Raw genomic sequence first — 13,055 nt, forward strand, 5'->3', positions numbered from 1 at the left:
TGTTAAATTGGCCCGAAATTTCAAAATTGATATAAAGTTATAGTTATATCTCAATTAAGCTGAAATTTTGTTTGTACACACTGTTCAATGAGTTCAATTGATCGGTGGGTCATTCGTGACATCCCAGAAAAAATTTTAAATATCCCATAAGGGTTGTTTCGTGGGTATTTTTAGGATTAAATTGTAAATAGTAGAGCCAGATATGTACTTAACATTTTCTGAAAGCCCTGTGAAATTTCATATTTACCAAAAAATTCGTGAACATATCCGAAATTAACTTTTAGAGCAAGAAGAAATAATTTTTGAAAAACTAAGAAAACTAGCAATTAAATTTTGAACTTTGTAAAAAATTTGCAAAATAAAAATATATGGCGATGACTTATTAAGCGTCCACGTGCATTTTGTGTCTCGATAAGTGGCCCCTTAACTCTAGATAAGTTTGTCTTTAGCACAAACTAAATTTTGGCACAGGGGTGGATGCTAATTTAGTCACCACCATACATCAGCAATGTGTAGTTATAGCTAGCTGATTTATTTACATAACAAACAGATGAAACGGAATCATTAATTTTAGCAACAACCACACATTTGAGGAATTACGCTGGTGGCACTGGAGACATGAGATCGACGCCGTCGCACTGTCTAGCAACCCAAACGCCGACACCAAACATAGCCAGGCTCTTCACCAATGACCTGATGAAAAAAATAATTTGTTACTTAAGGTTCTGCAGTTATAAATAACTTCATTTTGCAGCAACAAAAATTCGGTGCCAATAAGATCTCTCAGTGATATACATTTTTAATCTATCTGTTATTATGGTTTTTTATGGTGGTCTCACACTTTCCGCTAACTGTACACTCTCCGGTTTGATGGGAAGAAAGATGAGTGGAAAGTGTACTGAATAACTGACGAACTCACACTTTTCGACCAACACACGTCTCGGTATCATAGGATAAGGCATTAAAAATAATCCTTCCCATCAAACTGGAGAGTGTAAAGTTAGCGTAAAGTGTGAGTATATTATAATATAATCGGGAATTGAAATTTTACCACTGGAATTCATCGTTGTAAATCCCCTTGAAGACGCCGAAAAATCCTCTGTTTGATGATCTAATCGCTGGGCGAGCTCCATCCATGTTTCTTGTGTTATTGTTTCTTTCAGCTCTGAATCCTTAATTCCCTGAAAATATCACCACAAACGTTCAAAACATCACTCTGTAATAATTTCTGATAGATAGGAAACTCAAGAAAGTTACCTGTTTATCAGTTTTCAGTCCTCCAAGTCCAAACACGTGAGTAAACTGAAGTAAACTCCGTAAACTCAAAGATTTTTCAAATAAAGCATGCGAGTAGTTTTATGAGTGGGAGTGGTCGTGGACATACATTATGTAAAATAAAAAACGCGCATGCGTGAAAATAGCATCGATTTACAGCCGAAATGAGCCAAATTGAGCTGATTTTAATTTAAATTAATTCCTCCGATCTGACGTAATTTGACCTGCAATATTATGGCACTTTCAAAAAACAGTTTCCAGCAACGTTTTGAAATAAAATTTCGGGGCAAAGAGAGCGAGAACGAGAATTCCATAGAGAGCGCGCACATCGTTGGAGTCTTTCAATAGTGCCTACTAGATGGAGCCGCTCTTACATCCTGAGAAATTTTTGTGATTTTTTCCGGTTTTTTCTCACGTTTGCTGCCAGGAAAAAGTAATTGTGATGTTGAGTTCTATATACATTAAAAATTTTAATCATTAGATCATGAAATAAAAATTGTCATCTAATTTTCCTCAGGGCATTCTAGCCAAGAAAAATTCCTTTTCGGGATTGCTGCGGTGCATAATATGCAACCAACTCCACATCGAAGCAATGCTCGTTGCATAGTTTAATCTTTTGCAGGCGTTTCAGTGTCTCGAGACACTCCCAACAATGTACATTATTATGAATTCTGGGAATTTTGCAACCTGATTTATACTCTAACTCAAAAATCACTTTATATATATTTATATAATGTAGCTTTCACTTTTTTTGTCAATGTCTCTCTAATGAAATCTTTATAATGGAAGAAAAGTATCTGAAAACCTGCTGGAAACTTCATTTTCAAGATGTTAAATAGGGAAATAAAATTTAATGTGGGCAATTTTCCCAGATTTTGCGGCCAGTATTAAAATAATTCAATTTTTTATGCAGAGAATGATAGCAAGTCTTAATAACGGTCTAGTCTCTACACAATTGTATTGATAAATTCCCTTGGGAGTGAAACAGGAATTTTGTGCTTCATATTTACATGAAAATCGCACTTTAAGACTTTTATAATAAATTTCGTGTAGGCAAGGAAAGGTAAAGAGAGGCGAAAATTAAGCAGGATGTTTCAATTGCTTTCGTACTGTGGTATTTATTGACAAGTTTAGTTATACTTCTCATAGTTTTAATCTGTTGTCGAATATAAGTCAGTGTGGAACATGATGTTTGCTCTCGTTACGCAGTAGTACATGATTTTTCCGCTTTTTACACAATAAATTAGACAAGACGCTACCATGAGAGGCAATACAATATAATTATAGTAATCATCATCGTCGTAATAATCATAGCGCAGCAGCAATATATATATACACAACAGGACAAGATAAAAATCGAGGACTCTTCACAAAGTTTCGCGCACCGATCATCACACTACTCTTTTCATTATTTTTTTTTTAATATTTTGTGAACGGCCCTTGCTTCCTCCTCCTAAGGCTACAACAAGAATTTTCAGATAGTCCCTGTCGCACTTGAATTATAACAACGTAACTAGAACAGAAATTTATATCACAAAACTTAAAAGGAAAAATAAAAATTAAAGAATTAAGGTGTTGTGCTGCCGAGAGTGACTACGTTCAGCATTAGTTTTTTTTAGCCAGGGACTATCCCAAAATCCAGCACCGAAAATGTACACATGTGGCAGGCCTTGTGACGTGAGAGAATGTCAAATAAAAGAGAATCACAATGTAGTTATGGTACATGTACACATACGACTACGAGCAGATCGAATAAGAATTATATGTATGCGTCCGAAAACCAAAGGAAAAGCACCAGCTTTGAACGTGAAAAGTTGTACAAATTTCTCGCTTCCATCTTTCTTTCTTTCTTTCTCTCGGCCAGGGAGGAAATGTGCTCGGTCTGTTCGCATGTCCGACTCGCATCATAATCATCATCATCTTCATCACAAGCAACAACAACACATATGATTTGGGACTCACATGAAAAAATAAATCTCTCTTTCTCTCGTATTTTCATTTTTTTTAGCATCGATTTTCATTCTTTCTTTTTTTCTTTAAATTTGTTTTAATTCCGAATTAATTTTACTCGTGCTCAGCTTCTCTCTTGAGTTTAAAAATGCCTCCTCACGTGCTCGGGCGGGCGGCCGCCACCAGGTGGCCGCCTGCTGGCCGCCGAGTCAGTCTTTCTTTCACTGGATCACGCAGCACTTGCAGCGCGGCTTCTTCTTCAGCACTACGTGCTCGACCTGCGACGCATCCGCCGCCGCCACCCGCCCGTGCGTCACCTCCACCCCCTCGCTGCCGCCCCCGTTGGCCTTGCCGCTGCCTCCGTTGGCCGCCGCCGTTGCCGGCCTGGCCGGAGAACCGGCCACCGTCGTCGCAGTCGTCGTCGTCGTGGCCGCTGCCTCCTTCGCCACCACGTCAGCCTCGTCGAATGTGTGGCCGCTCGTGGCCGTCGTCGGAGTGATCGGCTTGCCGCCTTTGATCATCTCCACGATTTCGTCCGCCTCCCGACTCAGGTCGCCGTCCGGACGGAACGGGTTGTCCCAACCGCTGTCCGTGCTGTTCGACAGAAAGATTCCAATCGTTAGACTTGTCAAATTTTAAATTTCAGAAAATCTTTAAAGACAATTTTTTATTAATTATTAATCATAATTATTTTGCAGATTTCATAAAAATTAAATTTGTTGAAATCTGTTTTTTGGGGAAAAGTACTTGCAGTTCAAAGACGCTAACAGATGGCCTCACCGTTCATTTACATTTTTGGCAGGCTGAGCGAAAAAAACATATTTTAAATATCTGAACCAATTTCATGCAGTTAAATTTTGGTCTTAGAACTTAGAACTTCTGTTCGGCATATTTCGTGGGCAATGAGCTAACTGGGTCCCAATAACATCGCGGAGCGGATAACATAAAGCCCGAGTGTCCGCATAGGAGCCTAGGCCCGATGTGGCTTTCTTTTTGCCTCACCGCACTATTTAAGGTATTTTATTGAAAATTTCAATAGAAATCAATTGAAACTATCGAAAAGTACATTCCGGTACTTCGTCTAAACCATTTTTTTCTAATAAAAAAACAAAATTGTAGTTCTTTTCGCGATTGGCTGCACCAATTTTGATTTTCAGCTCAACAAATTAATTATGTACGTGTCTAAAATGTGCAGCCGCAGGATTGAATATGAAATAGAGGCTGAATAGTCCAGAAATTTAAAATAGATATACTTTTTCAAATGGCCAAAATGAAAAAGTTCCATTTTTCGAATTTCCCATGCCTCATCAATGATATAATTGTTCACACTAGAATTGAAAATGACGCGATTTCTAGCAAATTATCAATATGACTCAATTGAAACCGTATGATCAAATGTGTGGAACGCAGTTTATATTTATATTTAAAATAGAATAAACAGAAGAACGAGGGCAACTTATATTGTTTTATTATTTCGAGCATGGAAGATGTAATAAATTTCTTCACTTAACAGGATGGAATGGATATTTAAATTGAACTTGAAGAAGATTCACTGCGCGTTCAAGCTATGAAATTCTGAAATATCTATTGATAAACTAGAGTGCAAAGCCAAGGCTAGTGCAAAATAATTTAAAAATTAAATACCTCATTTTGCTATCCACTAGTCTGTTGTGTTCCAATTGAAACGAAAAGAAAAATATAACCATAACCACTTTCATATTTTACAAAAACTGCGTAGATCTCAAGAATTGCATCAGAGAGGACTAAAATTTTGGCATAACATCCTGCGTATGTCGGCCGCTTGAGGCGCGAATTACAAAGAATCGAGATGACCTTGTCAACTTTGAAAGTCACAGATTTGCGCGCAACTTTGATCTACGCACAGGTTTGTGTAAAAATGTCACGGAAGCACGTTCGTTATGCTGGCTGCTTTCAAAACAAATTTAGCGCTTTCGGAGGGAGAAAAGATGTTAAATAAAAATTAATGCAAAACAGGCGCCGAGTTGCAAAATGATCCGTTTTGCGGCTTGAATTTTAACCCTCGGTATGAGGGAGGCGAGGGTGCGAGAAAAAGCGTGCCCGCGAGCCATCATTCTCAGCATTTGCGATTTATCGAGCGGCGCCGCACGTCGCACACTGGGTCAGCCGGCCGGGAAACTCGATGCCCGCCAAGAGGGAAAAGTGGATTAATAATTGGCCTTTTGCGCACGGCATATGCCATGTACACAAATGTCACGCGAGCGGCTCATTTCGGAAGGAAGGACGGAGTTTCGTGTTTTTCAGTGCGCTGGAGTTATTTTCAGAGCCGCTTCTCCTGTCAAGCCCTGCGCTAAATGGGTTGGTGGACGCGACTCGCCAGTACAGTTAATCCCTTCAATCACCGCGCAAACGAGATTTAAGAAATCGTTTCACGGCAACTGATGTCTTAGAAAGTCGAGTAATTATAACTACTCAAAAATTTGGTCTCGGCGCCAAGGGTTGCAAAAATCCCACATTGGTTTTATCAAAAAATTCCGGTTAGCAAATAAATTAATTTAAAATTTGAAAAAAACTGAACTTACTGTTTATTAATTTTCTACCTTGCCTATTTTTATGTTTTATAAAAATTAATGCTACGGGAAAACATAAAAATAAATTATTACTCTTCTTGCGGCAGAAATTTTAAAAAATCTACTAGTGAATAAAACCTGGCGGTGAGTAAATGAAACCCTGTAAAAACAAATCTACCAAGAATTTTGTACTTTTCTTTAATTGCAGGAAGAGGTTCAATGTCCATTAATTGCTGCAAGAAACAAATATTACATTACTTTAATTTAGCTGCCGCGCTTGGTTGAAACATTTGAAAATTCGAAAATTTCACGGTCTGTGGCGCTTCACACGAGAAAGCATGATGTCACAAATTGCGGTAAATCGAGAGGAATTTCCGGTGTTGGATAACGCGATCGGGACGAGCCTTGCGCGGAGGTGGCGTTCGTTCGTCGGTCGGTGCACCAGTAGTTATTTATTTTTTACGCCCGGCAACAAGTCACGCTTCGACTGTGAACGTGAACTTCGACGAACGAACAGGCCAACCAGCAGCGTAGGCGCACAAGAGGAAAGCTCTATTTTTAACGTGCGCGGCAGGCGCAGGGCGTCGAGTTGCATCTCTCTCTCTAAAATCGAAAATTGCGCGATTTGTTTGTGTTAGCCGCACGTCTCGCGTGCACCGCGAGGAAGACTCGCACACACACATAGATTTACGCCCCGATTACTTTTATAGCCCGCACCTTTCGGCAGGCGAGCATTGGGATCGATCATTTTTATAAAATATAACACGAAAGCCGAAAGCAGCAGAGTGTCTTCCTCATGCACTCGAGACACGGAATTTTGTCGACGCTGCTAATTGTACTTGTTAACTATAGCTCTACATACGTATAGCTGGGTGTGACCTAATTTCGGATGTCTGTCTTAAAAAAATAAAGCTAAAAGGCCATGATGGGAAATTTGAATTTATTTTTAACCAGCGCATGTATTTGCATGAGAGCCTAATTTTTGGTTTTTAGAAGAGTTTTGGTATTAATTATATTACGGAAGAGGAACAAGAACTTTTGTACTCAAAATATTAAAATCAATGAATTTTCGGAATTTTCTGTACGATATGGCAGATAATTTTTGGCTTCGAGGGAGAAATGTTTCTGATTTTTTCAAAATTTCAGGTGGAATTTTTAATTTTAAATCTTGGATGCTCTTAATTTATTAATTTGTTTTCTATTTTTTTAGGGTTTGTTGCATATTTTTTTACCTAAATGAGGTCTTTGGGAAATAACACCGGAATAGTTTTGACAGCTATATGTCTTATTTTTTTACTAAATTCCTTTATTATTATGACAAAAATAGGAACTTTGTATAATTTTATTATTAATTTACCAAAACCATCTGGATCGATTGAAAAAACAATTTTTATACAAATATCCCTCTAAAATTCACAGCTATGAGATTAATTTTAAATAATTAAAGAAAAATTACTTTTCCACCCTAAACTTTCCCACCGGATTTGAATTAAAGCGAGGACCAAAAATTCAAGAAAATTCATTTTTCGCTAGGAATTAGCCTACTCAATGAATTCGAACCCCAAGAACAATCCGGCTGGGGCTGGGGGGCTTGTGGGGTACCTGTCCGAGTTGGGCACGGGCACGACGTAGTAGAGGAAGCCCCCGTGCGAGACCGGATTGTAGCTGGGCATCGTGGGTGGATGGTGCACGTCTCTCAGCACTTTGTTCCTCCGTTCATCGGGCGAGAGTGTGCGTTAAGTCCGGCAAGTGGCTCCGGCACGACTGACGAGCAAAGAGCAGAGAGCTCCCTCGCGGGGCCGGGGGTGGAAGCGGCAGCCTCCCCGCCGCCCGAGCCCGTCCTCTCGCGTGTCAGCCGACCGACACTGCCACGCACCTTTTTCCACTTGCTCCTCCACGCGGGTCGATTCACCGAAATAAATGCGCATCCACGCTTTCTCTCTGCACTTTCCGCTGTGCACTTGCATCCGCGGTTGCACTCTCACCGGGGTGCACATTTCGGGGATGCTGCGGGACGCGGGGGCGACGCTCGAATTCACCGCCGATCGATAAAAGTGCGCCAAAGAAAGAGCGAAAGGGGATGCCGTGGCCACCCCTGAGCTTTCAAGTTTGCACCCCAAGCTGCAACGTTTGGGGTGAAAAAACTCATTCTCGATGTGGGACATTTTTTGCTTTAGACGCAGCAGCTTTAAGATTTTTAAAGATAAGGGATGTTTTGGAAATAAAAGCTTCTTTTCGTATTTTTTCATTCCGAATTTCAAACTGTGCTCATTCTTTATTTTTGGAATAAATTAGTTTCGAAGAGGCTAGAGGACACGCCCCCTTTACACCTAAATTACACGCATTTTATTTTGATTTGTATATATTTATTATTTGTATTATGTTTGAAAGCCTTTTTTGTGAGATGTGCCCCTATTAAATATTAAAAGAACATTATAATAGTAGAAAGCACAAAATGTTAGGGAGCTATAGGTATCCCAGGAAAATCTAGTGACAGTTTTATTCAAAGGGGAGAGGAACGGCTTTTGTTTCCCACTGAGCGATGAAAAAAATTGTCCACTTTGACTGACATTCGGGATCAAATTGCGGGTGACTGTGCCCTGTTCCTTTCGCACGCACGTCGTCCCGGCTACAATTTCGGCCGGCCGCGTGTTTGGCCATCGTTTCCAATGTTTGTCGACTGACCCGTGATGAGAAGACTTTTGACACTCTGCGCTCGGCTATTTATTAGCCAAGTCATAAACACGGCAAGGCTCCGGCACTCAACCCCCACCCCAGGCCGAGGGTTGAATCACCTCTTCCAACCTCAATTGGCAGCTAACGCATCAAGATAGGAAATAATTATTTCAACTGACACACAATTAATTTTGCTATTTCCGAGTGACCTGAATTTTTCATTTTAATTTAAAATAGGGAATATTTTGAGTACAAAAATCATTCGTGTGAGTAGAAAATAATTTGTATGGAAAGATTATATCAATTTTATAAACAAGCATAGCGCCGATGATTTAATTTTACATTAAAATGCTCTCAATAATGATTAAATAAAATTGTCAACAATTTTTCTTTGGCCCTCCAAGTATTTGCAAATCAATTCGTATTCCACGTACGACGAGCAGCAAAGGAGGACACCCGCAGAAATCGGAGCGGAAGCATGATTTCTTTCTTAACGCTTCTTTCGAGGACCACGCGGGGGTGGCGAATGACAGCGAAAGGAAGGGCGTGGTGCCCACCGATGGGAGGGGTGTGTCGCCGTGTGCCGAGAGCGAGAGAGCACCTGTCCCTGTCATTCACTCCCTCGATTGGCCTCTTTTCAAGGGCGTCGACGGAGAAGGTGACATTTGCGCGCCGCGTGCAATTACCGCGCCAACGACTCACTCGAGGGTGCTCTCGCTTGAGATAGCAATTGCAAAAAAAGCCTCTCCGCGCGTCACACCGAAATTAACAATCCTCTAGAGCCTTCATTCCGTCATTATGATGCAATTCTTTTATTTCAAACAGCCAGGAGCCAGGGCTCACGACTTTAGTTTAGGAAAGAGTGAAAAATGGTGCCAGAGGCTGAAAGTAACGAGACGCTTAATTTAAGAAAATTACCAAGGGGTAAGTATTTATGGAATAAAGTATCACATTTAAAGATCTTCAAAGAGAAAATAATTTTTTCTTTTATTGTAGGTCAATATTGAAATTACGTTCCAAATTAAAATTTTCAAAGAGAATAATAGCCAATTCTGGTTCAATTCATTCTATATTGCACAATATATTTTTAATGATAATATATATGTTACAATGATGGAAAATTTATCTATAGGTTTATTTTCCAAATAAGCTTTCATGTATTTGATTATTTTACTTTGTAGAACCGTCAAAAATGATAATTGGAAATAAAATAGAATACTGAGCTGTTTGTTACATTACATTTTTTCCATCGATTTGAGATTAAATAATATTTCAAATTAAGCCCTCTAATTTTTTCTGGAGCTATGCCAGCTTTAGGTGTATTAATTTTAAAATTTTACTGATGTCACTGAACACTGAACTGAAGACATCACACTATATTTATATCAATTTTTCCGTTGACTAGACTCCGATTTTTAATGTTTAAATTTTTAAACTGTTAAGTTGTTGAGTGGAAAATTGAGGGAACAAACCTTTCTTGTCGGTGGAAGGCAGGGTGGCCGTCGGGCAGGGTGGTCACTATTGTGGCTGACATGTCAGAATCCAGAGGTATTTGCTCCTCGTTGGGCTCTGGCGAAGTCACGTTCAGCGGCTTCTCGGCTTGGAAAAAAGTCACTCGGACCTTTGCGGCGCTGCAACAGCACAAATGGAAACGTTTAGACAGAGCGAGTCACGTCGCGGCGCGGAATTGAGTTCGAACACACCCACACCGACGACCCAAATGCCCGAAAGGAGTGATAAAAACCGCAAAAAGGCGTTTTTACGAGTTCAAGTTCGGCTTACTTAAGAGTGGGCGGCGTCGGCGATCTGGATGCCATTGCTGAAGACAAAACACAATGCGCGAGAGCTAGCTGCAAGCTATGCACGCCGACTAATCGTGTTTGCACTCAGCAACGCTCCTCCGACCTTTCCACCTCGCCAACTTTCACCCAAACATTATTCGCAGCCAACGCCGAGACGAGTGTGCTGCTGCTGCACCCAGCAATTCGAAAAATCCTCTCCACGCAGATTCAAGCCAAGGACATTCACTCCGTGGAAATTTCTCCCGTGTAAGTTACAGTTTAAATTAATTTGGAGATAAATTATAATTGCCCCTTAAATGCGTGTTTGATATTTTTCCTGAGGTTTTAGTTATGTTCTGGACCTTTGCTGATTTTAAAAATTAGTATTGTTCACGTGTTGGGTCCGTTTTGAAGAGCCGAAAATAATTATCTATCAAGGAATTTTTGGCATATTTTTCGTGCAGCCGGAAAAAATATCGTATTGCTATAAAATACCGGATTTAATATTTCCTAACATTTTATTGATCCGCAACTTTAATGCAGTCTAAGTATTGGGGCCAGCGTCGGTGCCGAACCACAGCTGCTTTCGAATCGAATCGAAAACGGACGAGGGCGCTAGCATTTCCTGTTCGCCGGAGCGCATCACGATTGATTGGCTGGTTTGAAATCGCGGCGCACGTTTCAGTTTCCGTGAGTTGAATTCAGACCGTGATAGACAAAAAAGAAAAAATAAATCCGAGCGAGTTCGTCGACACCGCAAGCGTTTGGCAAACAGGTGTCGTCGCCGCTCTTTGTTCAAGCCGCGCCACTGCAAATTTGCATCAACTCAATTGTATTTCAAAACAAGAAGTGCTCCTCGTCTATTGTTTCATAAAAATGCTAATAAAGACTGACGTTAATTAGTTTAAGACAGCTTTTTTGCAGTGGCATTTCAGGGAAGAGACGTAAAACAAACGCAATTTAATAAAATATATTTTTAAGTGTATATAAAATTGATTTTCAAATTTAAAAATTATTTTAATTTTAACAAATGAATATTTAATTATATTTTAAATAAATTAAACAAACTTCTAAACCAATAGCAATACAAGCAATTTGCTAGAAATGAATAAATGCATATTATAAAATAAATGTTTGTGAAATCCGGTGAAATCAAAACAGCGCGTAATTTCCTGTTTATTTATAATTTATTTTAAATTTAATTCAATAACTGACGATCTTTTTGCTCTTAAAGTGTGTCATCTGTTGCGTAAGATTTTATTAGGACGGAGAGTGGTTTTAATTGACTCGATTCGGTTCATTTTGCCCAATTTTTCCCGGGGTCAAGCTCGCTGGCTGTGTGCGCGCAATTACTTTCACTTTTATCCACTATTATTTATGCAAAAGCCTGGTTCCAGAATCTAATGGAAGGATAGTTTATAGAAGAGCAGCTGCCCGGCCGGAGATATTTTAAAATTCCAGCGCGACGCCCGATTGAGCAACAATCTCGCCACTTCAAACCCTCGAAACGAATTAGGCCTCGTCACAGAATTTAAGATAAAAAATCCTCACAAGAGGTGCGGTTTTTCGGTCCGAAAAGTACAATAATTGTTTCTGATTTACCGTGACTGGATGCTGGCTGCTTATACTGCGACCAAGCGAATTTCACTGGCGGATTGCGTGGATCAAACAACCGAAATAGCCACGAAGCGAACGGCCGCGCCTTCAACTCGCCACTGTCGCGAGCTGCGCGCCGCGTGTGTGTTTTTATTTATTTTGAATGCGTTACGTCAGCCTGCCAGCGCCGAGCGAATGAGCGCCGCCATCCAGCACACGGTTAAGAGATGCACACCGGCCCAGTTGCAAAAGCGGTTGATGTCATCGCCGACTTTTGCACACACACTCACTCGTAGAGTCGAGTTTTAAATTTGCCGCCGCAATGACGAGGCAATGTCGATTGGAATTGAGGATGCAAGGTCGATAACCTTTGGGACACTTTTAAAGGGACACTGCGACTCGCAATCCTAGATTTAACTTTGCTGAAATTAGTAGAAAGTAAATTTCATTTTAATATAAAAATAATACCTTTCTCACAACAAAAATTTAAATTGTTCTAGAAAAATCTTCGACTCTTAAATTGCTCAAAATCGACGGTTATTTTAATCAGTTTTTTATGGCACAACACAATCTTTTTATTTATCGGTTTTAAGGAGATTAATAGTCGATTTCTAAACGTTCAACTTAATTTAATTTATTTTGCAAACTGTCATCGGGGAAGTAATAGATTTCCACGAAATAACCGTTGAAAAATGACCAATTTTTTAATTGAATTTTGAATTTTTTAAATCGAGAAAAATACATCCACCGGATTATCTGTGAGAAAGCGATCAATGGAGAAGGGCGTAACTCGCGGGAACTTTGAAATGAATGCGTAATTACCTGGAAAATTAAAAAAGGTGTGGTGCGTGTTGGAAATTGCGGGAAATTTGTAATATTTGATGTTTTGCAGTTAGAACTCATGGGAATTTGTAAATGGCGGCGAGGCTTCCCTAAACTTTAAAAAGAAGGGTCAAAAAGCGCGGGATACTCGTAAAAATGGACCTTTACTGCGATTTAATAATGTAAAATCCTGATTAAATCAGCGATTTTCTGGTTTTGCAGATATCATCGATTTCAATGCGTATAAACTCATGATTCGTACTCATTTGATGACCTGAACATCGAAGAAAAAAATTGATAGAAACTGCTTACACATCCCTAATTATTCGAAAAAGGCTGTCAAGATAACAAGTCCCAGGGGAACAGCTCTTTAAAATTTAAAGATCTTGTTAAAGCCGTTCAAGCT

General features: G+C 39.8%; 1 protein-coding gene and 1 long non-coding RNA gene across 4 annotated transcripts in view; both read right to left on the minus strand.

Moving 5' to 3' along the window:
- Positions 1-511: 511 nt before the first annotated feature.
- LOC135939323 (uncharacterized) lies at positions 512-1,421 on the minus strand. 2 transcript variants are annotated; one of them, XR_010574731.1, is made up of 3 exons: positions 1,258-1,421; positions 1,052-1,181; positions 512-693 (listed from the first exon to the last, which is right to left on the minus strand). It is a non-coding gene; the product is annotated as an uncharacterized LOC135939323 (long non-coding RNA). The 2 variants fall into 2 exon arrangements; XR_010574730.1 differs by lacking the exon at positions 1,258-1,421 and having other exon boundaries at positions 1,052-1,251.
- Positions 1,422-2,373: 952 nt separating this feature from the next.
- The window catches only part of LOC135938519 (uncharacterized), a 48,282-nt gene continuing 37,600 nt past the window's right edge, over positions 2,374-13,055 (minus strand). Inside the window, exons 4-6 of one of the 2 annotated variants that reach the window (XM_065482189.1) lie at positions 9,923-10,081; positions 4,870-4,890; positions 2,374-3,819 (exon numbers count right to left, since the gene is read on the minus strand). In XM_065482189.1, coding sequence (XP_065338261.1) covers positions 3,447-3,819; positions 4,870-4,890; positions 9,923-10,081 — 553 coding nt within the window. In that variant the 3' untranslated portion in view covers positions 2,374-3,446. The remainder of the gene's footprint in view (positions 3,820-4,869; positions 4,891-9,922; positions 10,082-13,055) is intronic. The other variant, XM_065482190.1, reaches the window with a different exon arrangement.

Source organism: Cloeon dipterum, chromosome 3 (assembly GCF_949628265.1).
Source record: "Cloeon dipterum chromosome 3, ieCloDipt1.1, whole genome shotgun sequence".
Lineage (NCBI taxonomy): Eukaryota > Metazoa > Arthropoda > Insecta > Ephemeroptera > Baetidae > Cloeon > Cloeon dipterum.